General features: G+C 39.2%; 1 protein-coding gene across 2 annotated transcripts; it reads right to left on the bottom strand.

Moving 5' to 3' along the window:
• Window positions 1–16,361: 16,361 nt before the first annotated feature.
• Window positions 16,362–26,251, bottom strand: LOC131232745 (protein ANTAGONIST OF LIKE HETEROCHROMATIN PROTEIN 1-like). Of its 2 annotated transcripts, none has more exons than XM_058229211.1 (2): window positions 24,460–26,250; window positions 16,362–16,789 (listed from the first exon to the last, which is right to left on the bottom strand). In XM_058229211.1, exon 1 carries the CDS (start codon window positions 25,934–25,936, stop codon window positions 24,512–24,514), a length of 1,425 nt encoding a protein of 474 aa, XP_058085194.1. In that variant the 5' UTR covers window positions 25,937–26,250; the 3' UTR covers window positions 16,362–16,789; window positions 24,460–24,511. The 2 variants fall into 2 exon arrangements, with proteins under 2 accessions (XP_058085194.1, XP_058085195.1); XM_058229212.1 differs by lacking the exon at window positions 16,362–16,789 and adding an exon at window positions 24,261–24,368 and having other exon boundaries at window positions 24,455–26,251.
• Window positions 26,252–27,605: the final 1,354 nt, after the last annotated feature.

Here is a 27,605-nt window from a genome sequence, read left to right as displayed (position 1 = left end):
GCCACTCCACTATTCAACTAAATGTTGGTCTGTGGCTAGTTGTAAATGCTACCTTAGCTACAACCCATTGTATTGGAGCTTTAGGTACTTTCATATGCTACCTTAGCCAGTAGTGAATCCAATTAGACTTGTGGATACTTTTAAATGCCACTAGCTATGGTTGAATCCTTTTGTTGTCTGATCAAAAGAACAGCTGGTGATAGGGAGTGGACTCTTTCAAGAAGGCTGCCTTCAAAAAGGTAAAAGATGCCCCACTTCCCATCTTCTCCCATCAATTGTAGTGGAATTTTGCCATATGTAGTTCACCTTGATCATTTCCAAAATATTGGGATGCTTAAGTTAGCACTCCATGATTGGGCTCACCCACATGACATACGCCCCAAGTTGATGTCTGTGATTTGGGCCATCAATCCAGAAGCCCGAGTATGGATTGGATGCAGAGTAAGAATGGTTCTGATTGGATGATTATGCCAATGAACAGGAGGACTTTTGCATGTTAATGCGTACTGTATCAACCAAGCAACCATATGTTTAGATCTCCTTTTCTTTGGTGTTTTCATGTCTATGGCCAAGCAATGGGATTTGCTTGACATATGGAGGATATTTTTACCGTTAATGTCAACTGCTAAAGCTAAGTGAACGATCACATTGTTCTAAATGAAGGCTCCGAAATTGGTACCATCATTTCTTAAGGGGTCATTTGGATGGTGGTAAATGTTTTACATTGTAAATGATTTACTAGTAAATTACTTAATGGCTGTAAATGATTTATAGCCTGTCTGTTTGGCTTTAAGTTGTAAATGATTTATTAGCGAATCATTTATAGTGTTTAGATAGCCTGTAAATGGTAAATGAAATCTACTTTATAGGCTTTCATTCAAAAAATAAAATAAAATTTAAAGCCATTGTTGTCAACGATTCTTTTTTTGGTTTTTTTAGAATATATCTTTACATTGAGAGAATACAAATAAATAGGAAAACTTGCAATCATGTTTTTGTCTATTACAGATATCTTGGAAAAGATTATGAGAATTCTATAATTAAGTATACAGCTATATCGTCTATATATTTACATCTATAGCTATATCTTTCCTAAGTTGGTTTCTAACAGTTCACGCCAACAGTACCCCCCCTCAAGTTGATGCATACAAATCTCTGATGCGCAACTTGTTGAGTGAGTTATGAAACTCTTTGCTTGATACTGCCTTTGTGAGTTTGTCTGCTAGTTGATCTTCGGACTTCACAAATGAAAATCGAATTATTTTTGCTTCCAGGTTTTCCTTGATAAAATGTCGATTCACTTCCACATATTTTGTACGGTCATGTTGGACTGGGTCGTGTGATAATGCAATAGCAGCTTTGTTGTCACAAAAGAGATCCATTTCTGGCGTAGAGGCAAAGCCTAGTTCAATAAGTAGTCTCTTGATCCAGAGTAGTTTACAAAGCCCTTTTGCCATTCCACGGAATTCTGCTTCGGCACTAGAAAGTGCTACCACCTTTTACTTCTTACTTCTCCATTTAACAAGATTCCCCTCAACAAACATAAAATAACCTGAAGTAGACCTTCTGTCTGAGATATTTCCAGCCCAGTCTGCATCTGTATAGCCATTAATTCTTAAATGATTATTCTTTGAAAACATAAGTCCCTTCCCAGGCGAGGACTTCAAGTATTTTAGTATCCGGGTTACAGCATACATGTGATCTTCACTAGGATTATGCATGAATTGGCTAACTACGCTTACAACGTACGCAATGTCTGGCTGAGTATATGAGAGGTATATAAGTTTGCCAACTAACCTTTGGTACCTCCCTTTATCCGTTGGTGCTTAATCTGAGTATTCTCTAAGTCTATGGTTTTGAATAATTGGAGTGTCCACTGGTTTGCACCCCAACATGCCTACCTCAGTTAATAAATCCAACACATACTTCCTTTGGGAAAGAAATATTCCTTATCTGGATCTGACAACCTCAATTCCTAGAAAGTACTTGAGTCCTCCCAAGTTCTTCATCTCAAATTCGGTGGCCAACTCCTTCTGTAGTCTGGATATTTCTTCTTCATCATCTCCTGTGATAATCATGTCATCCACATAGATTATCAACACGGTTACCTTGCCCAATTTGTGCTTTATGAACAGTGTGTGGTCTGAGTTGCTTTGCTTGAACTCGTATTTCCTCATTGCCAAATTAAACTGCCCAAACCACGCTCGAGGTGATTGTTTCAATCCATATAATGCTCGTTGCAATTTGCACACGACCTTGGTTTCAGTGGATGTCATGTATCCTCGGAGGAATGTCCATGTACACTTCTTCTTCAAGATCACCATGTAGAAAGGCATTTTTTACATCAAATTGATGTAATGGCCAGTCACAGTTGGCTGCAAGAGATAACAATATCCTTACAGTGCTCATTTTCGCAACTAGTGAAAAAGTTTCTTGGTAGTCTACCCCATATGTTTGTGTATAGCCTTTTGCCACCAGACACCAGTCTTGCTTTGTACCTTTCGACCGATCCATCTGCCTTATGTTTGATGGAAAATACTCATTTGCATCCTACTGCTTTCTTCGCTTCAGGTAATAGAACTATGGTCCATATGTCATTCTTTAGTAGTGCCTCCATTTCTTCTTTTATTGCCTGAGTCCATTTCGGATCAGACAAGGCTTCCTGAACTCCAGCTGGTACTTAACTTGAGGAAAGTACATGCACAAATGCTCTGAGGGGTTCGGATAATCTCCTGGTAGACACGTAGTTGGCAATTGGATACTTCGATCTTTGCTCTTCAATATCAGGAGAGTATCTATTCGGTGGTTTGCCACGATTTTTCCTGAAGGGTAATGTATATCCATCAGGAGTATTCAAGTCGCTTATATTTGAAGGCCTCAGGGATATTTTCAGAAGATGGGTCTGCAGGTACTGAGGAAGGGAGGAGCTTGGTTCAGATGTATTCTGCTCTGTAGGCCCATCTGGCCCTATGGGCGCAACCGGCCCTGGGCTTGGTGCTTCGTCCTCCACTGTTTCACTGTTTGGCCAGTCAAAGTGCAACCAATTCTGCTTTTCATCTCGTATCTCCCCCTGAAGAGAAGAATGGGGGGCTGGAAAAAAGGTGTCGGACTCCAGGAAGGTGACATCCATAGTCACATAGGTACGTCGGGTAGAGGGATCATAGCACCGATAGCCCTTCTGATGCACGGCGTAGCCTAAGAAGAGATAACGGAGAGCACACGGATCCAGTTTGGTTCGTTAAGTTTTGTGAAGATGCACATGAGCCACACACCCAAACACTCGGGGAGGGAGCATTAGGGCTGTGGGTAGGGAGACATGGGACGCCAGAACCTGGAACAGAGTCTGAAAATTTAAGACTTTGGAGGGTAGTCTATTGAGTAAATGTACGGCAGTAGACACCGCATTAGACCAATAGCGAGTCGGCACATGAGCTCCTTGCAGTAAAGCTCGTGCAGTTTCGAGAATATGGCGATTCTTCTGCTCAGCTACGCCATTTTGCTGAAGGGTCTGAGGACACGATGTCTCATGAACGAGTCCATAGTGTTCGAAATAGGTGCAGAAGTGCTGATTAACATATTCGCCGTCATTATCAGAGCAGAGAACTCGAAGTTATGCAGAAAACTGAATTTGGATCATCACATGGAATGATTGAAACATGTGTAGCACTTCATCTTTATGTTTCATCAAGTAAAGTCAGGTCATACGGGTACAGTTATCAATAAAAATAACGAACCAATGAACACCAGAACCAATAGAGATAGGAGAGGGACCCCACATATCTGAGTGAACTAAAGCAAAGGGAATAGTGCTTTTATTCATACTTAACGGATAGGAAGTACGGTGACTTTTGGCTAAAATACAGGTATTACATTTAAGATCAGACAGCACCATATTAGAAAAAAGATTAAGTAGTAAATGTTTCAGATAACCAAAATTTAGATGTCCCAAACGTCGATGTCATAGCCAGATTTGTCGTTCCCTCCCATCACTCTGTATGTGATGAGCATGACCCATGCTTACATCTTCCATGTAGTATAGGCCCCCCCTTTTAGTACCACGCCCAATTATCTCCTTGGTGAGAATATCCTGAAGAAGATAAAATGTGGGATAACTGAGGACAACACAATTTAATTCTGTAGTAACTTGACTAACAGACAGTAATTTATGCGAGAGCGATGGTACAAGTAACGTATTCAACAATTGGAGGGAATGAGACAAATACACAGATCCGGCCCCTGTGACCAGAGAGATAACCCCATTAACATTTGCAACACCGGTGCGTCATGGTGGAGATGTCGTAGTAAAATCGGTAGCTGCAAAAGTCATGTGGTCTGTGACTCCGGAGTCAACGAGCCAGGCACCACGATCAACATCACATGAGGAGGTAACTAAACCAGAACCAGAGTTACCTATATCGGAGACGGGTCCCGCATCCTGAGAAGACTCAACCTGGGGAATCAAGGAAAGGTGGGGTTTGGATGAAACTACAGCCACCTTGCCTGTGTTCATATCCGCACTAGCCGAGTCCTTCTTTTTCTTTGCCTGCAACTCATACCACCAATCAGGATAGCCATTTTTTAAAAAATAATTCTCACTTGTGTGGCAATGGTTGCCACAATGGGAGCATTTCGTTCCATCAGGAACAATCCATGACTTAGAGGCTGCAGTGGATTTCCCAGTGGGCTGGCTGGAGATCGCAACAAAAGGTGAGATGGTTGAACTCAGTTTCAGCCCCTTGGTGGCCAGAACCGCTCCGGAGGTATTGTCGGGGTCGCCAGTGCTCATGACTGCCTGTCGGAGAGCCTCCCTACAAACATGAGCATAAGCTTGCTCGATGGAAGGAAATGGGCACATCTGAAGCACATCGCTGCGGATGTTGTTAAGGCGATTATCAAGACCGTCGAGGAAGGTGTAAACACGATCCTCTTGGAGTAGGTTGTTGTAGTGTTGGATGTTAATGGTGCATTCCATCGGATTCGAACAGCGAAAATGAATTTCCCGCCAAAGTCCTTGTAGTTCGGTGTAGAACTTCTCAAGGGAGCCGCCGGCCTGTTGCAGGCGAGACACATGTCGCCTGAGTTCGTAGACTTGAGAAGTATCGTTGTCATCGAAATAAGTCATACTAATGGCAACCTATACCGATTTTGCAGTGGGAAATCAGATGAAATTGCCAATGAGTGTCAGGTCCATAGAGTTTATCAACCATCCTTTGACAATGCCATTATCGGTACGCCATTTTCGAAAGGATGGATCTGCCTGCAACGGTGGTGGATAGTTGCCGTTGATGTATCCCAGTTTGTCTTTGCTGGAGATGTACATCTCGACAACCTGGGACCAAAGGGCATAGTTGAAACCATCCAACTTGATGCCGATTGGAGCGGTTGAGTTTTCGGTGGTCGAAGTCGGGACCTGGACTTTAGATAAAGCTTCGGTCAATTGGTTGGTAAGGGTGGTGAGGACAGAGTTGGTATGTGGTGAAGGGTCATTAGTGCCGATATCAACCATAGCTAGAAGGCATGGATCAAACAGAGAAAGCTAGGTTTTTTTCGGTGGAGGGAGCCTAGGATCGGATGGCTCTGATACCATGTCAACGATTCTTTTTTTGGTTTTTTTAGAATATATCTTTACATTGAGAGCATACAAATAAATAGGAAAACTTCAAATCCTATTTTTGTCTATTACAGATATCTTGGCAAAGATTATGAGAATTCTATATTTAAGTGAACAGCTATATCATCTATATTTACATCTACAACTATATCTTTCCTATGTTGGTTTCTAACAGCTCACGCCAACCGTTGTCATTTCCTCATTTACTAGTAAATAAAAACTCACTTTTTTTGCTGGCAAATGAGAAGGGGGCTTTGTTAGTAAATCATTTACAACAAGTGGTAAATGATTTACTAGCAAATTAGAGCATCCAAACATAGGCAGTAAATGATTTGCTAGTAAATCATTTATTACTTGCCCCATTTAGCACCATCCAAACGACCCTTAAATTAGATTTTGTTATTAAAAAGAATTTGTAGATTTTTTCTTTTTTTTTCCATTAGCAAATGAAGAAAGTAAGAGTGTTATATTTGGTGGGAACATCCACTGTGATAAACATTTCCCCTGAAAATGAAGAAAGTAAGAATTTGTGATTTTATTGTGAAATATCCTATAAAATTTAGAATTTTAAGTAATTCATTTTATAATTATATATTGAAGTTTTTAAGAAAAAGTGTGTGTGTGTGTGTACATATATGTGTATGTGCATATATGTACACACGTGTGTGTGTGTGTGTGTGTATAAAAGGTGTATGTGTGTGTGTGTGTGTGTGTGTGTGTGTGTGTGTGTGTGTGTATAAAAGGTGAGATTTTCCCTATAATATCCTGAGAAGAATCTCGTGATTAAAAAAAATCTCCAGAGAAATTAACTACAGGGGCAGCTTTCTCTTGGCCATTAATTACGGTGGAAAGGGGGGAGGAGCATTGTGGGGTTGGTAATTACGGTTATTTCTGAGGCCTTTTAGATGGCAGCAGCAGTGGCGCTGCCACTGTTATGCACTGATTGTTTTAATGTTGTTCATCAATGCACTGCTGGTTTTTAGTGGTGAAAAGGAGCAAAGTAATCACATATTTCCTCCCTCTCCCTATCTCTTCTCTCTCCCCAAAATTAGGGAATGTAATATGAATTTCTTCTTGAATCCTCATGCTGTTGGTTGGTGTTGCCCAACCCATTAATTATACATGTAAGAGGTCTGCTGGTCCCCACAGGCAGAACCTGTTCCATCAGGTGTATGTTACAGGTCATCCTTAATTGGAAATTAAATCAGACTATTTTCAATACATTGTAATTTGCACCTGCTCTGCATGCTGGGCCCACCTTATTCACAGCTCAAATGTCCCCACCTTAGGCCCACGTTCTCTGCCATATCATCACCCTCATAATAAACAGTGAAATGTGGTGGTTTTCTTCTAACATTTTGGAAGTGAGTGACTATGTGCTGATCCTTTTACAAGTTGAAACATATAACATTCGGGTCAATGGTCAAGCTGGCTGTGTGCACCCTCTCTTGTGGAATGACTTGGATCCTCACCTATGTTTCAACAGTGCGAGCCCAACAAAAAAAACAACGAATAAGGTGAACTCTTATCTTCTTCTCTAAATCCTTATCACCTGCCTATTCATATGAATATTCACCTGCTCGATCATATGCTATTACCTGTGTGGAGCCCACTGATGATGTGTCTGTGCCATCCAATGCCCACATTAAGTTAGCCCCACCTCTGGGTAATTACTAGATCTGGCTCATTTTTACTATCTTTTCTCACGATATGGATGTCTTCTATATGTGGTTGTATGGCAAGAAAGAAATGTTTGTATCTAAAGTTCACATGTAGCATCTGTATGCATCATTTCTCATTGAAAAACGTCACAATTGGTCACAAAGGAAGTATCACCTAGGCAGTGTTATCTTTTAAAAAAGCCTGTTTATCATTGGCCCTTATTTTAAAATTAGCAGCTGTTATTTTCTCAACTACAGCTGTTTAGCGGTGCAACTTGGGTTGGTGAGGTAAGGTTAGAGGAGAAGGCCCAAGGCCCAACCACAGCCCAGACGAAATTCAGGTTGGGATAACAGTACAACCAGTAAACTAACAACATGAAGTGAAACATTAACACCATTAATTAAAGTAAGGTGCTATCAGGTCAAGTTAGGGTGGGTTGGGTTGGATCGGATTGAGTCAGGTTAACACCTTCTAACCTTTCAATTTTAGATTGAATGAGAAGTTGTGAAATTTCTCTTCATTGTTCTAAATTCATCTACTAATGGTGATGGTTACAATTGTCCATTATTTTACATGGATATTTATTGCTGACAAGATTGAATTTGGGTCAGGTCAACTTGCCTGAGAGACTCGACCTAAACCCAAACCATTCTCAACCCAACAGGGATAAAGTTTGGGTTGGGCTAATCCGGTTTGGGTCGACCCAACCCAAGTTGTACCCCTAGTTAATTATGTAGCGGGCATCATTACAAAAAAAAAAAAAAAAAAAGGCTAGCTGTACTTTCAATGTTATAGCTTTAGATACTGAATATGGGAATTGACAAGATACAAGTGCCAGAAGTGGTCTGCTGCTTTCTTCAAAAATAGCAATATAACCTAAATTACCGGCTAACTCAACAAACCCCAAGAGACATGAATATTCCAGTGCAACGCCTGTTCTACGCAGCGGTTTCAACACAAGATCTCCGTGCAGCCCACTGTATTGTGTCTATGGTCGACGGTACCTCCACTCCCTCCATCAGCTGTATCACTCGGTGTTAAACCCTTGCCGAAATATCAACCTAATCCACAATTCACGTGTAACCCCACCATAGGAAAAAACGTGGAGGAGACGGCAACAATCTGTCTGTGTGTGGGGCCCAGCATGTTTGGTATATTTTATCCAACTTTTTCATTAGTGCGCCTTTCCAGTCCAATGAGACCCTAGAAATTGGAGATTTTAGGTGTGATTTTTTACCTTGTTCCCACAATGTGGCCCACCTGACTTTTTGGAACGGTCTTATTTTTGGGTTGTATGAAGAATCTGACAAGGATTACTTGAGATTATCGGTGTGGATGTCACAAGTACAACACAGTAAGGCCCACAATAGTCTGTTTGTACTTGCAGTGCTGTAAAAAGATTCATGTCCGTCCACAACCCATTCAAGAGGATCACCGAGTGCAAAAATCAGCCACCTACACTCATTAAGTGAGCCATACCATGAAAATAATATGTTGCCATTTATAAATAGCAAAATAGAAGTGTAGTCCACTTAAGATTGTCATGACAAGGCAAATTTATTAGGGAGGTTGGAAGTTATTCACTTGGTGTATGGTTAGCTTATAATCCAACCCGTTGCACTACATGGTAAACTTCCAACATGTAAATGTTGGCCCCACGAGGAATTGAATTTTTTATTTTTATTTTTATTATTATTTTATTTACTTAGAAGTGTGCCTCCATGTACGGTGGGACCTTTTAAATGAATGGCTTGCATAATCACCCAAATGGGGAAGAGAGGTGAGCGAGAGATCAGCCTCATCTCATACGATAGCTTGATGTTCATAACTAGGCTCATGATTTAAGTAATCCAGACGGTTGATCTAAGGCTCCCACGGAAGCTGGGATACTAAAAATTCCCACCATTAAAGATCATAGCCCTTTGAGCTAGTAACTTAAAAATAATCAAGGGTCTTGCTAATGTCCCCATCTCTACCAATTAATGGATGGTAGCAACATCCCCAACTTTTTGAATGGCACGAGAGACACCAATTATCAATTAGGACGGTGGATTCACTAATACCATTGGCAGCATGTCATGGTGTAAGAATCACACCACTTAGATTATCTTAACCCTTTGAATGAAGCTAATTTGTTACAACGGTCTATTGTTTATATTTCACAGATTACATTGTAAAAATCATCAAACCTAAGCGCTGTTTTGGAATAATAAGGAATACAAAGTGTGATTCATCATACTACATGTTTCAAGATGATGATTGGACCTATTTATTTCTCCACTCAATCTTGATTGTCTATTTTACATGATATTTATTGGATATTTAGGATCATTTTATTAGCATCATTTTTACACCATGGCTTGCTCCTATTTATATAAATGAATGAACAGCCCAAATCAATGATGGGTTTTCCTCATTTAAAGCTTTAAGGATATTGCTAACACTCCATGATGGTGGGGACATTATCAAAACCCAATAAAATGTACCAACAGTTCAAATTCAAATGAAAGGGTAAAAAAAAAGATGGCAACGATATCTTCTAGCTTGGGAGAGTTTTTGTTGGGTTATCCATCAGATGACCCACCAGACTAACATGCTAGATTAAAGAACTATGGGCCTCACTATCAAACTTTGTGCCACCCATTAGATCGTTATTAACACATGCACATATTTGTTCATTGAATTATATTGAAATTTTCTGGTATTTAAGTTTATATGTATGGATATAATCGTTTCATGATTATGTATATTAATAGATATTCATATTGGCCTTCACAATAATGTGTGGCTTCGTCAATTAAAGGCTTGGCCCACTTCTTGCATGGCATAGCCCATTGTGCACGTATGCATAAAAGGAGTTGTGTATATGGAGATGCATATACAAATGAGATGTACCTTCATCCTAATTTGATGAGTTGATATGGATGAAATCTCATATAGATCGGCACAACTGTCTATGTACCTAGTTAGATCATATAAGAATATGTATAGTAGTAGGGTGAATCATTGGTTGATCGGATGGCTCTTAAGTGATGATCATATATATGAAAAAAATTTAATTAATCAAAACATGTAAATTAAGCCACAGGTATTGTGAGATAAATTGACTATAAGGGATGAATCGATTTCAATGCAGTTGTGCAAATATGCTAAGCCTGTTGGTGATTCTTATATCCTTATTATTCTACGATGCATGGTAAGAACGCAATATGGTGATATTACTTTGGTGTACATTCTCAAAGCCATGTACACATATTCAGTTGTATCATAAGCATACTACGAAAGCGACCAAATCAAAATCAAATCAAAGAAATGGATTAGAGAAGAATTGTACATGATCATTCAGTGATGATAATACATGAGAAATTTATCTAAGACGCTTGTTTGAATGGATGGTTGGATTTTATTATAAGCTGTTCCTAAAAAATTATTCATATATTATTATATCGAAAACTGTTACTGAAAATTTATTCATATATTATTATTATATCAATATTTTCAACGGCCTTTGATCAATGAAGTTTGTTAAAATAAAATTGTTTCAATCTAAAAATTAGATACTTGTGCATCAAAATTAAAGCATTGAGATTTGTTTACATCTACATATGAAATCAAATGTGTCTGATTTAGTATAATCAAATCAACGATGTATGACAAATAGTTGGAGATTTTTGGATGAATCATTTAGTCCAATTCTGAATTTAGGCAATGTCATCCCGTAAGAAAGATTAATATAGTCCGTAGGTCTGACATTAGATCTACTTATTAGGAATTAGCAAGGTAATTTGGCAATCTCATTGCCATCCTGACTTAAAATATAGTGAAGTTAGTCGGATCTGTGTCTAATGGAAGTCTATAAACATAGATACAGTGCCTTGGTTTAATACACTTGTCTCCATCTCATCTTTCATTTTAATCTGAGAGAAATCACCTTCCTCCTTAAAAACTAAGTTTAGGATCCCACAGTCTCTAGTGTTTTTTATTGGTTTATGGTCTTTGCATGGAAACACATTTGCATGAAATGAAAAAGAGGATGGTGGCCATGCATTGAAAGTAATTACGTGAGTGATACTATTTAAATTGGTATATTTTTTTTAAATTTTTGTAACTTCAATGACAGTCGCAGGTTGTACCTAACAGTAGTGCTGCGCCACAAGGGGTATACTTGATGGGGTTGAGGATGTGTTATTTGATGAGAAATAAAATGATAATGATAGTCCACACTGTAGATGGCTTCTTTGTTTTCAACCATTGACATGAACTGACAAGTCAGGATCATCCGACCAGTACATTTTCCATCATGAGGGCGGGTGATGGAGGCACGTGGGGACCAACAATCGCGATGAACACGAAAGGTTCGTTAAGAAACCAGGGAATTGATGAAAATTGACTGGGGTGTGTGTGTGTGTGTGTTTGTATGAGAGAGAGAGAGAGAGAGAGAGAGAGAGATTGATTTGATTTTCGAAAGTGTGACGAAATTGTAAATGGGAGACAGTTGGAGAAAAGGAAACCTACAAATGTCTTTCAAGCCAACACAAGTAAATACGAGTATGAAACACTCGTATTAAGTCTCTGTCTCTTTGCCTGCACCTTTCCACCTTTCTACAAGCCGTTTCTCCTTCATTAAAAACCCATCATCTCTTCCCAACTCTCTCTCTCTCTCTCTCTCTCTCTCTCTCTCTCTCTCTCTCTCTCTCTCTCTCCGTTACTCTACAAATTTTTGACATTTTCAATAAACATTAGCGTATCCTTGAAGAAATGTTCCTTCTTTGACTTCCATAAGCCATAAAAATCAATACCTCTCTCTCTCTCTTTCTTTTCCTCTCTTATTCATGCTCTTATTCATGGCCTCCAAACACCTCCCTATCATTTCTCTTCTCCTATTTCTCCTCTTACACCCATCGCCATGCACCGCTGCAGCCGACGCTCACAACGGTGATCGAGTGATCAACAAGATGGGAAATTCTGCAACCTTCAATTACCTCCCTAGAGGAATTCCAATCCCACCATCTGGCCCCTCAAAGCGACACAACAGTCTCATCGATTCCAACGGTGCTGGTGGGACCGTCTCTCCATGACCCCCAATGCTTGTTTGCTGGATTCACCCGGATGGCTGCTGAGAGAGTAGACGTATATCCTTAGAAAACGCATTGTCTTCTCTGTAAAACATAAGGATTCCTATGTACGAAATGGTTTCTGCCCTTTATTATGGATTTTTATTTAAGTGTCTGTTACTCCCTATTGATATTACATATGTTTGGTATTTGGGTTGATATTGGAAATGAATTAATGGGTTGCATTGCATTGCATTCTCCTCATCACCTCTCATCATGCATCTTTTATTTTATTTACAACTGAATCATATTTGGTATAAAAAATAATAATAAATTTTAATTAAAGCAGTTTCTACATCAGGGAATCAAGCTTTCTGTACTTTAATATGTTTCATTTTCCTTTCTTTCTTTGAATAGCATTCCAAATAATGCATTCCATAGGCGGGAATGTTGTTGAGTTCACGGGGCTCCGACCCCTCCTTTTTTTTTTCTTTTTTCTTTTTTCTTTTTTAATATACAAATAAAAAAATAATAATAATGGTTTGGTCGAACTTGCACGGAGATGGGTAACAGGCATATAATAATAACTAGTGAATTGAATCAGGGACTTAGTGGGATATGCCTAACTCTCTCACGTCATCTCAACCATTACTAAATAATATATGCTTTATTTAACCACATTTATATTAATCCTAATAATTAATAGCAATCATAATAATAATAATTACTATTATGGTTGTATCAAATAGAGGGAATACAGGGAGTGCATGCTGCATTCAATCAACCACCATATATATGAACATGAGCAGACAACGCACCATAGTGGTCTGGAAATATTGGAACCATCCCAGCAGAAGCATATGCAGGTCTTATAAGCCATGGGCGTAGTGGTAAGTCTATCTTGATGGGAAAACTAGACCCGACCACCAACGCAATCCGAAAATGTCAATTCAATCCATTTTCTACATGGATTGGATTTGGCTTCTATTTTGTAAAATATTTTTTTGTGTGTCATTCATTAATTAACAGTCTTGCCTCTTGCCTCCTAACTATATGTATGTTATATATTATAACATAATGTAAGTTTAATAACTCTATATTTAGTCACGGATGGTTATAATAAGAGTTTTATATCAAATTCATTAAGAGTTTTAAATATATGGCTTATATTTTTGTACAAATTGATAATATCTTTTATTCTAAATTTTCTTTTACATCTTTAATTAAATGGGTCACAGTGGTTAAATTAGGGTTAAGATTTTCAACTTATTTAATAAATGGGTTGGGTTGGGTTGGGTTTGGGTTGTGACTGAAACTTGGCCCAACCTGAACCTAGCTTTATTATTTTTATTATTATTGATGTCGCTGCTACTGCGATGATAGGATTAGGATTATGATGATTGAGTGTGGCACTCAAATTCGTTTCCTGAAATGAGGTGATGTTGGTTTGGCACCCATTTCTGTTACGTACAAGGTGAAGGCTTCACTGCACATGAATCAGATCCAGGGCATTCATCAGTTGAGGCCTGCAATCAACATGGCCCAGTCAACTCATCAGGGATAGGGCTGTCGCTATAGGTGATGAGGTGGATGCAGGAAGGATATCTTGCCCCGTTTGCTTTCTTATATTTATATGTGATGATTGTGACATGTCCCTCCCAAAGAGTCCAATGCTCCCTCCACACACGTTACATGAGATGAATTGCTGGTCTCACACAACGACTTCCCCACCAAAGAAAAAAAAAATGAAAGAAAGAAGAAAAAGAGGGCATGATTTTCATCGTAACTCTGATGCATGAAAAAGGGAGGGTTGTATGCTGTTAATAGGAAACTAAGTGGTCATATGGTAGGTGCATAACTTGGTTGGGTCAACCTGAAACCAGTTTCGGCAACCAAGGTTTAGGTTTGTATGGGCTTAGGTTGAGGCGTTGGGCCGACATTGTGAGATACAGCTAACATACAATAATGTAACATAAAATTATGGCTTACATGGAAAGCAGGGCATAACTGAATCCATCAATATCGTGGACTCTATGCTACATAGGGTTAGATTATTGAAATATCCATGTATGGAAAATAGAGTTCATTATTGGAACTAACCCGAGGTCAACATGCTAAGTAGTGCATCAATGTCTTTTTAATAGTATCTCAAAATATTAGTACTTTTTCTTTTATCCCTTTCTTTAATTTCATGTCTCCAAGTGGAGATTATAGATTTTATTTTGATAATATAGGTATTACTTTAATGATTTGATGTCTAATTGTATGTGTTTGTTTACCAGTTTTCCTTCAAGTGTTAACCTGACCCAACCCAATCCAACTTCTACTCGATTGTTTCAGGATTTGGTTTTCAATACCTTAGTGGAACTTGGTTTGGACCTTGGGCTGACTCCTCTGGAGGTTGGGCTAGGGCTAGGTTTGGGTTAAACTTCAACCCAACCCACCCGAATTGCACCCATATTGTAGGAAGAGTACTTAAAAGAATTGCATAGAGAAGCAGAAGAAGAAGACAGAGATTTGGCAATCGTATCCACCGAGAGCATAGATTGTACGAGTGACTATCCCCTGCTGTTCAGCAAGTGCATGCATTCTGCATGATTGTTCCCCTGATGTTTGGCAAGAACATGCACTGTGCATGATTCTTTATCATCATCACCATCATAATATCATCTTTGATAGTTAAGAAATAGTTGAAACATTATCCAGAGTTTAACCCATTAGGGGCAGCAAGAGTTGATGTAACACCTCTAGCAGTGTCCAATTTCCTTCCCTAAATTGATCATCTTCATGTGCGACAGTGAAGACTTAAGCAGTGAAGCAAGGGGCCACACACACACACACAGACAGTTATTGACAGATGCAATCCTAAGAATGGAAATCCAACCTGCAGTCCCCTGGCATCTCGGGCTCAGAGATAGGATAATAGGAGTCATTGAAGGCAATAGAGAACATAGGAGGCAACCTCCCTCGGCCTACATTATCCAACCCTAACACGTAAAACTACGATTTGCTTCTTCATTTGACGTTATAAAAGCAATTAATGTGTTTTTCAGGTGTAAGTGGGTCCCCAGAGAGATTTGGTCCTCAATACACTATCAACCAGATCTTCACGCAAACTCCTATCTGGCTTCCACCCTGAAACTTCCAAGTCTCCAGCCAAGATGATTTCTAGAACAATAAATACACTACTAGTTTTGGCAGTTGATAAGTCGCTGGCTAATTAATTATGGGAACAGTAAGTATCAACTAATGATTTCCTATGTCATGATGTGATTGATTTTTGAGCAATTGCAAAAGAAGAGACCAACACGCACATGCCATCAATTTGGGTACAACCAAGTGACAAAATAGCACAAAGTCAGGAGACCACCTCTACCATTTAACAGTAGGATTGGAGTGGGGTTTGGATCCATCAAAACCAAAGCCTCCTGAATATAGTGATGGGAGAACCAAATAGAAAATATCATCTACTGTTTGACTTGTGGGGAAGGCCTTTCAATCCATCCCCCTCATTCACTTGGGCTTGTTGTAGATGCAGTCATTCCATAAGGATCTAACCCCAGAGACAGACCAGAAGGATTTAAATTTTCAAAAAAAAAAAAAAAACACAATTAATGGCTCCCTCTCCATAGCTCCACTTGTTTTTTTAGTAACAGAGACTTCTATCACCAAAAAGCAACTGAAACCAGTCATTCAGAGGAATTTTTTGTTAGTTCGCAGATTATTTTACTGCTAACTGTGCAGGTTAGTGGACAGTAAATATTTAGAGAAGTGACTCCTAATCAGGTTGAGCATTCTCACATGAAATGGGTTGAAAAAGGGATGTTGGGATCTATTTATATCTCTCGACCAAGTCTTTTATCCCCTTTCTCTACTTCAACAGGATACTTCTTGACCCTGCTTGGAGATCTTCCCATATGGTTTTGTATACTCTCTGCCCATTTAAGGTAGATTGTCCGTCCAAGGCAGAGGAGATTGCATTGTTGCTACAAGAGAGGAAGAAAATTGAATCTAAGCAAAAGAACAATGGCAAATGGTGTGGATATCACTGCATGCATATATGGACCAGCTCCCTTAACGTGCCAAGCGTGTAAACCATGTGAGCATATCCCACACTCTGTAACTGTGTGATGTAATGTTTAAACATATCCACTCATGCACAAGAAGACATGATGAGGTAGAAATTCAACAGAACTAGCCATGAACTGTAATATGCTGGCGCCATACACCTCTGGTCTGAGATGAAATTCAACCATATCAAAGCATGCACTTCAAGAAATAAGCTCCATTGCCCTTTTTGACTGGTTGGACAGGAGAAGTCTGTTCAGCCCAATGCAGAATGGGCTTTCTGCATTTCCTGAATCCCATGGCTTCCAGAGAAGTCACATCAACACAATGGATGGTAGGCAGTACAGCCATTTCAGGACTTCTCCAATGCCCCCTTAAGCACCAGCATATTGATCTGTGCTAAGGGTCACATAGAAAATCAATAAATAAGATGACTGAAATAGGGTATGTTCATTTACAATTTTACATAGAAGGCGGCAAAACAGAGGATCCTATATTCCTTTCATTTCGATTCATACATGCATCATGAATGTACATTTATCATAGCAGAGTGCATGCACTATACTAATCTTCTCAACCACTTTTGACGGCTGACCGGCATTACAACATGACATGGGATCTTTGCAATTAACTACATATTCTCAATATAAGTGGGGACGACAGTGAGTGATGGTTTTCACCTTGCAATATATATCAACAGCAATGACAAGAATTTGATCATGAGAAAAATTGAATGGCAGTGCCACTTCAAATAAGCTAGACTAAACAGTTACACACAAGGGCTACTTTCAAAATGTCTGTTTACTGTAAACATTGGTACGTAACTGATCAAAAATTAAAATAGAAATGTTGCCAATAAATAGTCTTGGCAAGTAAATGTTATGCAGCAGATAGCATACTGATCTTTTGGTTTTTCTTTCACACACTATGATGGTCAATTCTATTTCCGATAGAAATTTCTAATGATGGGAGGCTTTTGTGCAACATTCTCCTTGAGATTTAGTCATCAACGTACAACACAATGAGCAAGCATTCGTATCAAAAATTCAATGTTCAAGATCAGTCACGAACCATTTGGTGCTGATCCCTCTTCTCCCCAAATTTACCCCTAAACTTTAAACTCTGCCTCTTCCTACACTTCTCTCATTTAAGTTGCCGCATCTTGGTACCTCCATCTAAATGCGTAGCTGAAGGAAAGCCTTCATTTCTTCTCAGAAAGTAAAGTAAACTGGATTATGTTTATATATCCTTGTTACTTAGGGTTCAACTTTGACGTCATTATTAAAGAAAACACTGGATAGGCAATCTTTGAGGAGCTCCTCTAGATCAGGAAGTGCCACATTCACCTTTGCAAACAAAAATACAGCTCCATAGGCCAGAAGTCGGCCAGAAGTCGGCCAGATCAGCCATATGCATGTGCTGGAAATTCTAAGAATTCAGCAAACAAGGAATAAACAACTGCATAAGCTCAATAGAGATAAATTGTCTTATGCTGAAAAATTCTAGCAACACATCAATACAAATTTCCTGAAGTTACTAAAAAATGCCTCCCTGATCCAAGTCAGACTTCCCAAATAACAAGCTGTAAGTAGAGAACTCCTACAACACTTGGAAACTTCCAAAATAAATCCTCAAATAATTTAGCAACTCATTGAAGTTGCTTTATTGTTTTTAGAAATTTCTGATTCCCTCCAAAAAACAGCTTTAGAATCCTAATTATACTTTTTGTAACTTTCATAGTTCAAAACAGCAATTAAACCTTCCTGAACAAACTTAAAATCCCAACAAAGATTTTGTTAAACTGAATTAGCAATTCTATTAGGTTGCTAGACTTTTCCTAGAAAGCATAAAATGCCAAAGCCTAAATTCAGAAACCAATTCAAAAAAAAAAAAAAAAAAAAAAAAAAAAACCTGGGAAAACCACAGAAAGTATAAAGTTCTGCGACTTAAAAATTTCAAACCAAACTGAAATTTATATGGGCTTCTTATGTCAGCATGAAATAATGGTAACACCATAATGACATCATCGTCTTCTGCCTGCAAACACTCCATTCTCCAGTGATTCTTCTCTTAGGTCTTTCATCTTTCCTCCTCTCAATCTAAGGCTGTTTTTCATCAAGTCCTCATTGAAAACCTATCACCAGAAGTGAATCCAAATTGCAGATTTGCTTACCAAAGCCTCGGGAAAGGAGGATTCAGTTTTCTCATTAATAAATTTACAAGGGCTTGCCTAGCTAGTCTATTTTGTCTCACCAAATAGCCACTCCTAGTTAATCTATTTCTCCTCATCATAGAAAAATCACTAGATAATTTTTTAACTTACAGTTTTTCAGGGGTACGGTAGCCCCTCATACCTCCCTCCACACACACCTCTATATGTAGCCACACCTGCCAACCAGGCACCTGTGTAGGACATCTGAACCATGTATCAGTTGCATGAAGGGTATGGTGGCACAGGCCCAGTACTGCTGAATCCACGACATGACCAAATGCATGGCGAGAATTCCAGACCTAGCAACCGAGGCAATCCATGAGGGAGCAACAATTGGACCTAATTTCCAGAAATAAGAGAAAGGAAATCCACCCATCCTTCCCCCTCTAACAAGAGAAAACCAACCCCATGTCATTGCATAAAAGTCTAACTAATACAAAACATCATCATAATCATCATCATCTAAGTCTTATCCCAGTTAATTGGGGTCAGCTACATGAATCCTATTCTGCCATTCCAATCTATCAAGGGCCAGACCTTCAGCTACACTATAGGTCATTGAGTTTTTTCTTGCTACCTCCATCCACATCTTTTTGGGCCTTCCCTTTGCCCTTCTAGATCTTTCAACTTGTACAAACTCACTACTTTCCAGCGGGGTTCTTGGCCTCCATTGCATAGGACCAAACCATTTGAGTCTAGTTTCCCTTGTCTTCTTACCTATTGAGACTACTCCTAAGTTCCCTGAAATGCATTCATTTCTAATTCTATCCTTCCTCGTCTTGGCATTCATCCATCTCAACATCCTCATTTCAGCTACGCTCATCCTATGAACATTTTGTTCTTTAACTGTCCAACATCTTGCCCGTAAAGCATGGCTAGTTTTATAGCTAACCTATAAATTTTCCTCCCAATTTGAGTGGTACACAACAATCACATAAAACTCCAGAGGCGCATCTCCATTTCTTCTGCCTAGCTTGAATTTTATGGGCAACATCCTTTTCAATCTCTCCAATCTCATGAATTATAGACCCAAGGTATTGAAAATGGTCATTTTGGGAAACTTCTTGGTCAGCCATCTTAACTAAGTCCTCATTTTCACTCCTATTATTACCAAAATTGCACTCCATATACTGCTTTAGTCCAACTAATTTTAAATCCTCATAGATTCTAAAGCATCCCTCCATACATCTAGATTTGTGTTTACGCCCTCTCTGGTCTTGTCAATCAAAACTATGCCATCTACAAACAACATACACCATGGATTTCTTCCTGCAAATTAAGGGTGTAAATGGGCCACATTCTACCCAACCTAGAAGTGACCCGACCCTAAAGTGCCGAGGCTTGGGCCACCAAACTTCGCCTGAGGCTAGGCTTGGGCTTGAAATTAGGCCCATTGTCATGGCCGGACTGGACTAGGCCCAATGATGATTAGCCTAGCTTGGCCAGCCCACTCTGGTTGTGTGATGGATGATATACAGGCATTTATAAATTGTCCAAATGTGGACCCCAATTTAGGTGGTGAATAGAATGTTAACGCACTTATTTAAGTCCATGCAGATGGTGAACAAGTGGGTGGGGAATAAGCTTGGTTGATGAATAACTTTATTTGATACAAGTGTGCCATAGAAAAACTACTCTCTGGAAGAGCATGATGGTTTATAAACATGCACTCACTAATTGTACATGTAACATATATGTAACTTTTCTTTAACTAGTAGGGCCCACCCTAGCCCAACCCTAGCCCTAAACCAACCCTCTAGGGCTAGGGCTAGGGCTACGACCAAGGCCTCTTTAGCCCATTAGGGCTAGGGTCAGGCCAAGGCCAATTTTAGCTCGGCCCATTGCCATCCCTATTGTAAATGCCTCGTAGACTCATCCATAACCAATGCAAAAGGCAGGGTCAATCTCAACCCTTGGTGTAAGCCTATAGTAGTTAGGAACTGACTTGTCTCTCCACTAGTGGTCCCCACATTTGTTACCGCTCCCTCAAACATATCCTTAACGATGTCAATATATTCTCTTAAGACCCCTTTCTTTCCCAACACCCATTAGATTAACTCTCTAGGGACCGAGTTGTATGCTTTCTCAAAGTCAATAAAGACCATGTGGAGATCATCATTTCCCTATATTTCTCCATCAATTGTGGCAAACCACACTAGCATGAAACCAAACTAATGTTCTAATACATTCGTATCATGCCTTTGTGTTTAATCAATCACTCCCTCCCAAAGTTCAATAGTATGGCCCATAAGTTTAATCCTACAATAATTAGTGCAACTCCCTATGCTCCTTTGTTATTATTAATAGGTGCCACAGTATATTTCCTCCACTCATCTGGCATTTTTTTCAATCTTACAATCTTGTTAAACATGTTTTTCAACCAAAATAACCCAAAATCTCCCATACACAGCTAAAACTCTATTAGTATACCATCTGATCCAATGGGCCTTTCTTGTTTCCATCTTTCTCAAAACTTCTTTCACTTCAAACATCCTAATCCTACAAAAGTATCTATGGTATCCAATGTCATTTGAGTTTATGGTCCCTTCTATCCATATGCTCTCAGACTGGTTATCATTTAACAAGTTTTGAAAATTGCATCTCCACCTTTCATTGATGTCATTGTCTTTTACTACTATGGTTATTGCCCTTAATGCATCAAACATAATCTAAGTCTCTGCCCTCCCTCTCTGATGTGGGATGATGGAAACTACCCTAGGATGCAAAATGAGATATCAATTTACGCATTAATTTCAACAATCAATATATAAAATTGAACATAACCATATAATAGATTCAAAATTTTATATTTATAACACGAAGATCCTAGGTTATCATATATGCGTTGCACGAAAATATAAAATAATTCAAAAGTGGCCAAGTATGGACTTCCAATCTAGCATAGGTAGTGCAACAATCACATGGATAAACGATGATGCAATTAAAATTCTGATTTGGGGACAGTTTCACAAAAAATCAGATTTTCATTAGGGTTTTGGGTTTATGAATGGAGATTGAGGATTGAGGTTTTTTAAGGATTCAAAGGATATAGGGATTAGGGGGGTTTGGAGGAAAATAAAAGGGGGGAAACTCCAAACGGGAGCCCACATGTGTCTAGGTAAAGGAGAAGAAATGGAGGAAGGATTGAGTGGGGTTTTGATGAGTTTAGAACGTTGTAATGGAAGGGGAAAGAGAAAGACAAGATAAGAAAAAGAACAACATTTGAAGAAGAGAAAGAGGAAGAATGTGCCTTGGGGAATCCACCACCAAACAAGCTTCTACCCTTCCACAATTCAATTAGAATGAAGGATTTTTCAAAAACCCAAAAACAAAAGGAGGAAAACTCTTTTACACAAGAGAGCTTCTCTCTTTTTTCTTTCTTCTCAATAACACCACTAGGGTTAGACCTCCACTCCCCCTGTGCTTTTGGAATTAAAAATTTGAAACCAGTGAAGGCGTCATCCCTGTGCTTTTGGGATGATAAAAATATAAATAAATAAATAAATAAATAATAATAATAATAAATAAATAAATAATTCTCTTTGATTTGTAATAGATTATTAGCTAATGCCTGTGGGAGTTTTGTGCTCTCATTGCTGGTCCCTTGCCTAGATAAAGGTGAGTTGCATCAGGTTGAGAACCACCATGAAACTTTTGCCATAACTTCCATCATGAATCTTGGCAACATGACTAAGAAAGCTTAGATGGTTTGATTGTGTGCAACGAAGACCAAGAATTATGCTGGTTAGGATTGAGTTGATACAAGTTGAAGGCTTTGAAAGGGCAAGGAAAAGCCTAAAAGGACGTGGGTGGAGGTAGTAAGAAATGACTTGATGCCCTACGGTCTAATTAAAGTTATGACCCTTGATAGAGTGGAATGGCGGAATAAGATTCATGTAGCTGGGATAAAGCTTAGATGACTACGGCGACAACTACGACTTTGTTTTAGTCAATGTAAGGCTAAGAGTGGAAGTTAGATTGTTGATTCTATGGTCTAGCTTGCTAGGGTGTTAGGGATTAAGCATAAATGCTTCATATGTTTTATATTAGTTAGGGACGTGTGCCAGTAAAGAAGCTAGTCGAGGAGAATAGGATTCGTCTTGCAACATGGAATAATAGTAATATTGACAGGTAAGAGTATGGAGTTAGTTGATACAATGAGATGGAGGAGAGTCAACATAACTTGCATTCAAGAGGTCAAGTGAAAATTGGCCAAAACTAGAGATATTAGTGGATATAAACTTTAGTACATAGGAAAGGATTATAATAAAATTGGGATAGGGATATTGGTAGATAAAGATTTCAAGGATAAAGTTGTAGACGTTAAGAGAGCAAGTGATATGATTTTATTAATAAAGCTTGTATTAAGAGAGGAGGTAATCAATGTTATTAGTGCATATGCGCGGCATGTAGGGTTAGAGAATAGAATTAAAAGACACTTCTAGGAGGATATGGATGGACCATGGAATTTCGAACGGAGAGAGGATATTTGTAGGAGGAGACTTAAATGATCATGTTAGAAAAGAAGGTAGAGGATATGAGAGCATACATGAAGGATGTGGTTTTGGGAGAAGAAATGAGATGGGGGAATCTTATCCTTGATTTCACTATGGCATGCAATGTAGTTCTAAGAAACATATACTTTAAAAGGAGATATGAATATTTAATAACTTTCAAAAGTGGATCTTATACAAGCCAAATGGATTTCTTTTTACTCGGGAAAACAAAACAATCAATATGTAAGGATTGCAAGGTTATACTAAGAGAGAGTATGATTTTACAACATAGGTTAATGGTTATGGATGTTTACATTAAGAGATGGAAGAAAAAAGTGATATTAATAGGTGTCCAAAAACTAGGTGGTGGAATTTAAAAGGAGAAAACAATGCTATTTTGAGTGCCAAGCCAAATGGATTTCTAAATAGCATTGTTGAGATGGATGAGTGCCAAGCCAAATGGATTTCATGTTGCCAAGATTATGATGGAAGTTATGGCAAAAGTTTCATAGTGGCTCTCAACCTGATGCAACTCACCTTTAGCTAGGCAAGGGACCAACAATGAGAGCACAAAACACCCACAGGCATTAGCTAATAATCTATTACAAAATCAAAGAGAATTTTTTATTATTTATTATTATTTTTTATTTTTTTTATATATTTTTATCATCCCAACAGTCCACATTGACAGGCACATGACCAACTGGTTGATTGAACATGCCCATGTTCAAGCCTTAAGCCGAATAGGAAGTACACAATGAGCTCCACCTGATGAACACTTGCATACTGTATGAGAGATTTAGGGCTGTCAATGGGCCGGACATGGGGTAGGTCTCAGAATTTTGATTTTTCAGGCCTGAGCCCAGCCCATTGACACCCCTAGAGGGACTCGACCATAGCAATTCGAAAATAGAAGATTGACAATGTATTCCCTAAAAGTAAACTTAAAGATTGATTAAAACAAGGGGGGTGTGTGTGTGTGTAACTTAAAGATTGGTTAAAACAAAATAGAAAATATTTAACTTAAAGATTGATTAAAACAAGTAAAAAATACTTAAGTACCCCTAAACTTAAGTAAAGAGCAAAGCAAGCAAGAGTTGTGCCAAAACTAGGAGCTCCTTCAAACTTAGAAATAGTAAATCTGCGTTCAAAAGGAGTCAAAAAAATTGGCACTCCAAATTTATAAAACAATCAAGTTATCTGCGTGTCATAGTCACCGGCTGGCTAAGAGATGCCCTTTCTTGGCCTCTTGGCCAGCATCCATTCTTATCATTGTGTCATAATCATCAAACAGAAAGGTGTTATAGATTGAGAAAAAAAAATGTACACTATCAACAAAGTTGAAAGCAACCGCACCAGCGAGTTGTTCACTCTGCATAGAGCAGCAGCAGCAGACCCAGCATCTGTGCTATTGATTCTCCTCATTTTTCACATTTGAATCCCTGTGAAGCTCTCTTGCTCTCACAGCCAATGCACTTCGTATGGTGTAAGCCTTCTTCTCAATCAAACACTCCTCCAAGCCAGAGTCATGATAATACTGCGAGCTCTGATGGCGCAACGAGTAATCATCCATTCCATCAGAGAGGGCTGAATAATCTTCCCTCATGAGCAAAACATTGTGGAGGATTGAGCATGCGCCAATACACGCAACAGCAACATTGATCTCCTCTTGTATAGGACACCTCAAGATGCCCCAACCCCTCAAACTTGCAAGGGTTCTGAGGGCAGGCCGACGCATGGACTGATGGGTGGCATTGAAATGGTCTTCAGAAGAGGCATGTGCAGGGCTGGTAAATGGAACCATCAGCCAAGGGAGTAAGGGATAGCCTCCTCCAGCCCCAATTAGGTATTGAGGAATGGCAACCCCATTCAGGTAAACAGGTGGTGAGTTCAAGATATGCCCTGCTTGGATGTCCTCGTACAGAGACGAAGATTTAAGAAGAGTGAAATCCCCCTTGTCACCACGGGAACCAGTCATGATGCTTAGAATCCTTGATTGAGAGTCAACGACGATCTGGGCAGCTATACTTACTTTGAGATTATCATCCCTGAGGACGTCAAAGCGGGCGCAGTCTAAGATGCCACAGCAATTGGGGAAACCAGTGAGGACTTGGAAAGCGGAAGAGACAGATTGGAGGTCAGAAGGGTTGGGGAAAGAGACCCAGAACCTAAAGTTGGTGCAGAGGACTCGACAGAGATGCTTGGTGCAGAACCTGGAGGTGGAGGGGGAAACATGGAAAAGACGGGAGATGTCAGAGTAGGGGGAGCCAGTGGCAAGGCGGAAGAGGCCAATGGCGAGGCGGATGTCAGGGGAGAGGTTGAGGGAGGAACCGATGGGATCACGGCATTCGAGGAGAGGTTCGAGGAGACTGGAGAGCCATTTGAAGGTGGAGGGGGTCATGCGGAAAGACGAGTTGAAGGAATTGGAATCTGAGAGTGGTAAGGACAAAAGGGCATTGGGGCTGTTTGGGATGGAAGGTTGCTGTTGTTCGCAATGGGCGTGGTGGAGATGCAATGACCTTTTCCGCTTTCTAGAGGGAGAGGGAGTGGGAGTGGGAGTGGGAGTGGGAGTGGGAGTGGAAGTGGGAGGGGGAAGGGAAGCAGGATGGTGGTGGGAGAGAAGAGAGATGGAAGCGGCAATCTCAGAGGGGTTGAAGAGAAGGAGAAGATTGAGAAGGAGATGAAAAGAGCTAGTAATTGAAGAAGAAGAAGAAGAAGAAGAAGAAGGGGAGTTGGAGAAAGAGAAGAGGAAGAGAATTAAAACAAGAATCACCTCCGACGTTACGGAGGAAACTATCGCTGCTAACTCTTCCCTCGACCTCATCTTCCCCATTCTTTGTTTTCTTTTTCCTTTTTTTTTCTTTTTTCTTTTTTATCTGTTTTTTTTTTTTTTTTTTTTTCAGTTTTGCCAATCCTCCACCTCCACCTCCACCCTTTCCTTCTTGCTTCGTGTGGATTTGATATTCGATATACACAGCCGCTTGCTCTCCACTGGGAGGAATATCTACCGTCAAAATTATTACATTATTATTTTTTTCTTTTTTTCTTTTACTAAGTCGAGAATTCGGATTTGTAATGCACAGGTGGCAATGTGTATGACATCCAACCAGTTCAACAATTGCACACCAGCTAAATTATTTGTCAAACAAAAAATATGGTTCATCTAATCTAATCGTAATGTAATAAAATACACCACTCAAAATCATCCAACTTCAACTATATCACATTTGATCATTTTGATCAACTTAATTTTGGATGGTAGGGTGCACATATTGAATGGCTTAAAAACCATACATGTACCATGTTGCCTTACTTACTCAACTTCTACTGTTTTGAATAAAAAAGAGTTAACAAGGCATTCTTATAATTTCCTTCCTCAAAAAGCACATGTCGGTTTCTGATTGTCTAAGCATTTTTTTGGTAAAATGTCAATTCTGGAGTAAAAATCATTGTTTTAAAGACAAGTTAAAATAAAATTTTTATCATCAACCAACTACCAGAAAATAATTGTAAAAAGTCTAAAGGGATATTATAGAAAGGAGGAGGAAACAGCATGCACCCTCAACCAAGAGAAGAGGATACCTACATCATGACTGAGGGGACAAGAAAATACTCTCATTTTGGCCCCAGAAGAATAGAAAGCCCATACACCCCAATCCCGGAAGGGAAAAAGGCTCACAACCCCAACTAGAAAAGAAAGCAGAGACGCGCACCCCCGGTTCGGGGAAAGGATTGAAATTAAACTGTCCAAATCATTTAAATTCCTTTTAAAACTAAAATTTGGATGTCTAATCTTTGATTTATGAAAACTAGTTTCTCCAATTTCAATCATTTGATTCTCCTTCACCTTCATTGTCTGTTTGGTTTGGATATCAATCAATCAACCAATTAAAAACATTATGTAAAGTGAAGCCCACTACATGTACTATTTATCTTGTGTTACACATGTCACATGTGCAATATCTGAGCATGTACATCATGCTAGGGCATCAAAGTTTTTTTTTCCTCTCTCGCTTGGGCAAGTTTGTCACCTCCCTTTCCACCCCTTTGGGTTGCCATTTTTATTATTTCTTGGCTCAGAAACTCCCTGATTTTATATAAATCTAGTTCTTTTTTTTTTTTGTTGGTTTTTAAACATCCAATGAATTCTATCTCCCAACTTTTCTTGAACAAAAAATAAAAGATAAAAATTTGCTCCAGTTTTTATTGGGAAATGACAAATGCAGAAAAACATATAAGCCAGCGGGAGCATAAAAACCAAGGAATGAATTCCCTGACAGCCAAACCAGCTCTTTATATCTGGGTGTAACTCCACTATCGATATGCCTAGAGTGATAAATCAGTCCAACCTGTCCTATCTCAGATTTGGGACACAAGGTATTGAATGGTTATATCATGCAGTTTCGTTGCAGAGACTAAAGATTTTTAGATCCAAAGGAGGCCAAATAAGTGAGCTGCGCCCCACTTTTTATCTTTTAACCAGCTTTTTGTCACCCATCAAT

Source organism: Magnolia sinica, chromosome 18 (assembly GCF_029962835.1).
Source record: "Magnolia sinica isolate HGM2019 chromosome 18, MsV1, whole genome shotgun sequence".
In the NCBI taxonomy this organism is placed as follows: Eukaryota; Viridiplantae; Streptophyta; class Magnoliopsida; order Magnoliales; family Magnoliaceae; genus Magnolia; species Magnolia sinica.
This window is presented reverse-complemented; position numbering and strand designations above follow the sequence as displayed.

Bases quoted from the DNA above. Each gene is read 5' to 3' on its own strand.
- LOC131232745 (XM_058229212.1), bottom strand. From the start codon at position 25,936: ATGGGGAAGATGAGGTCGAGGGAAGAGTTAGCAGCGATAGTTTCCTCC.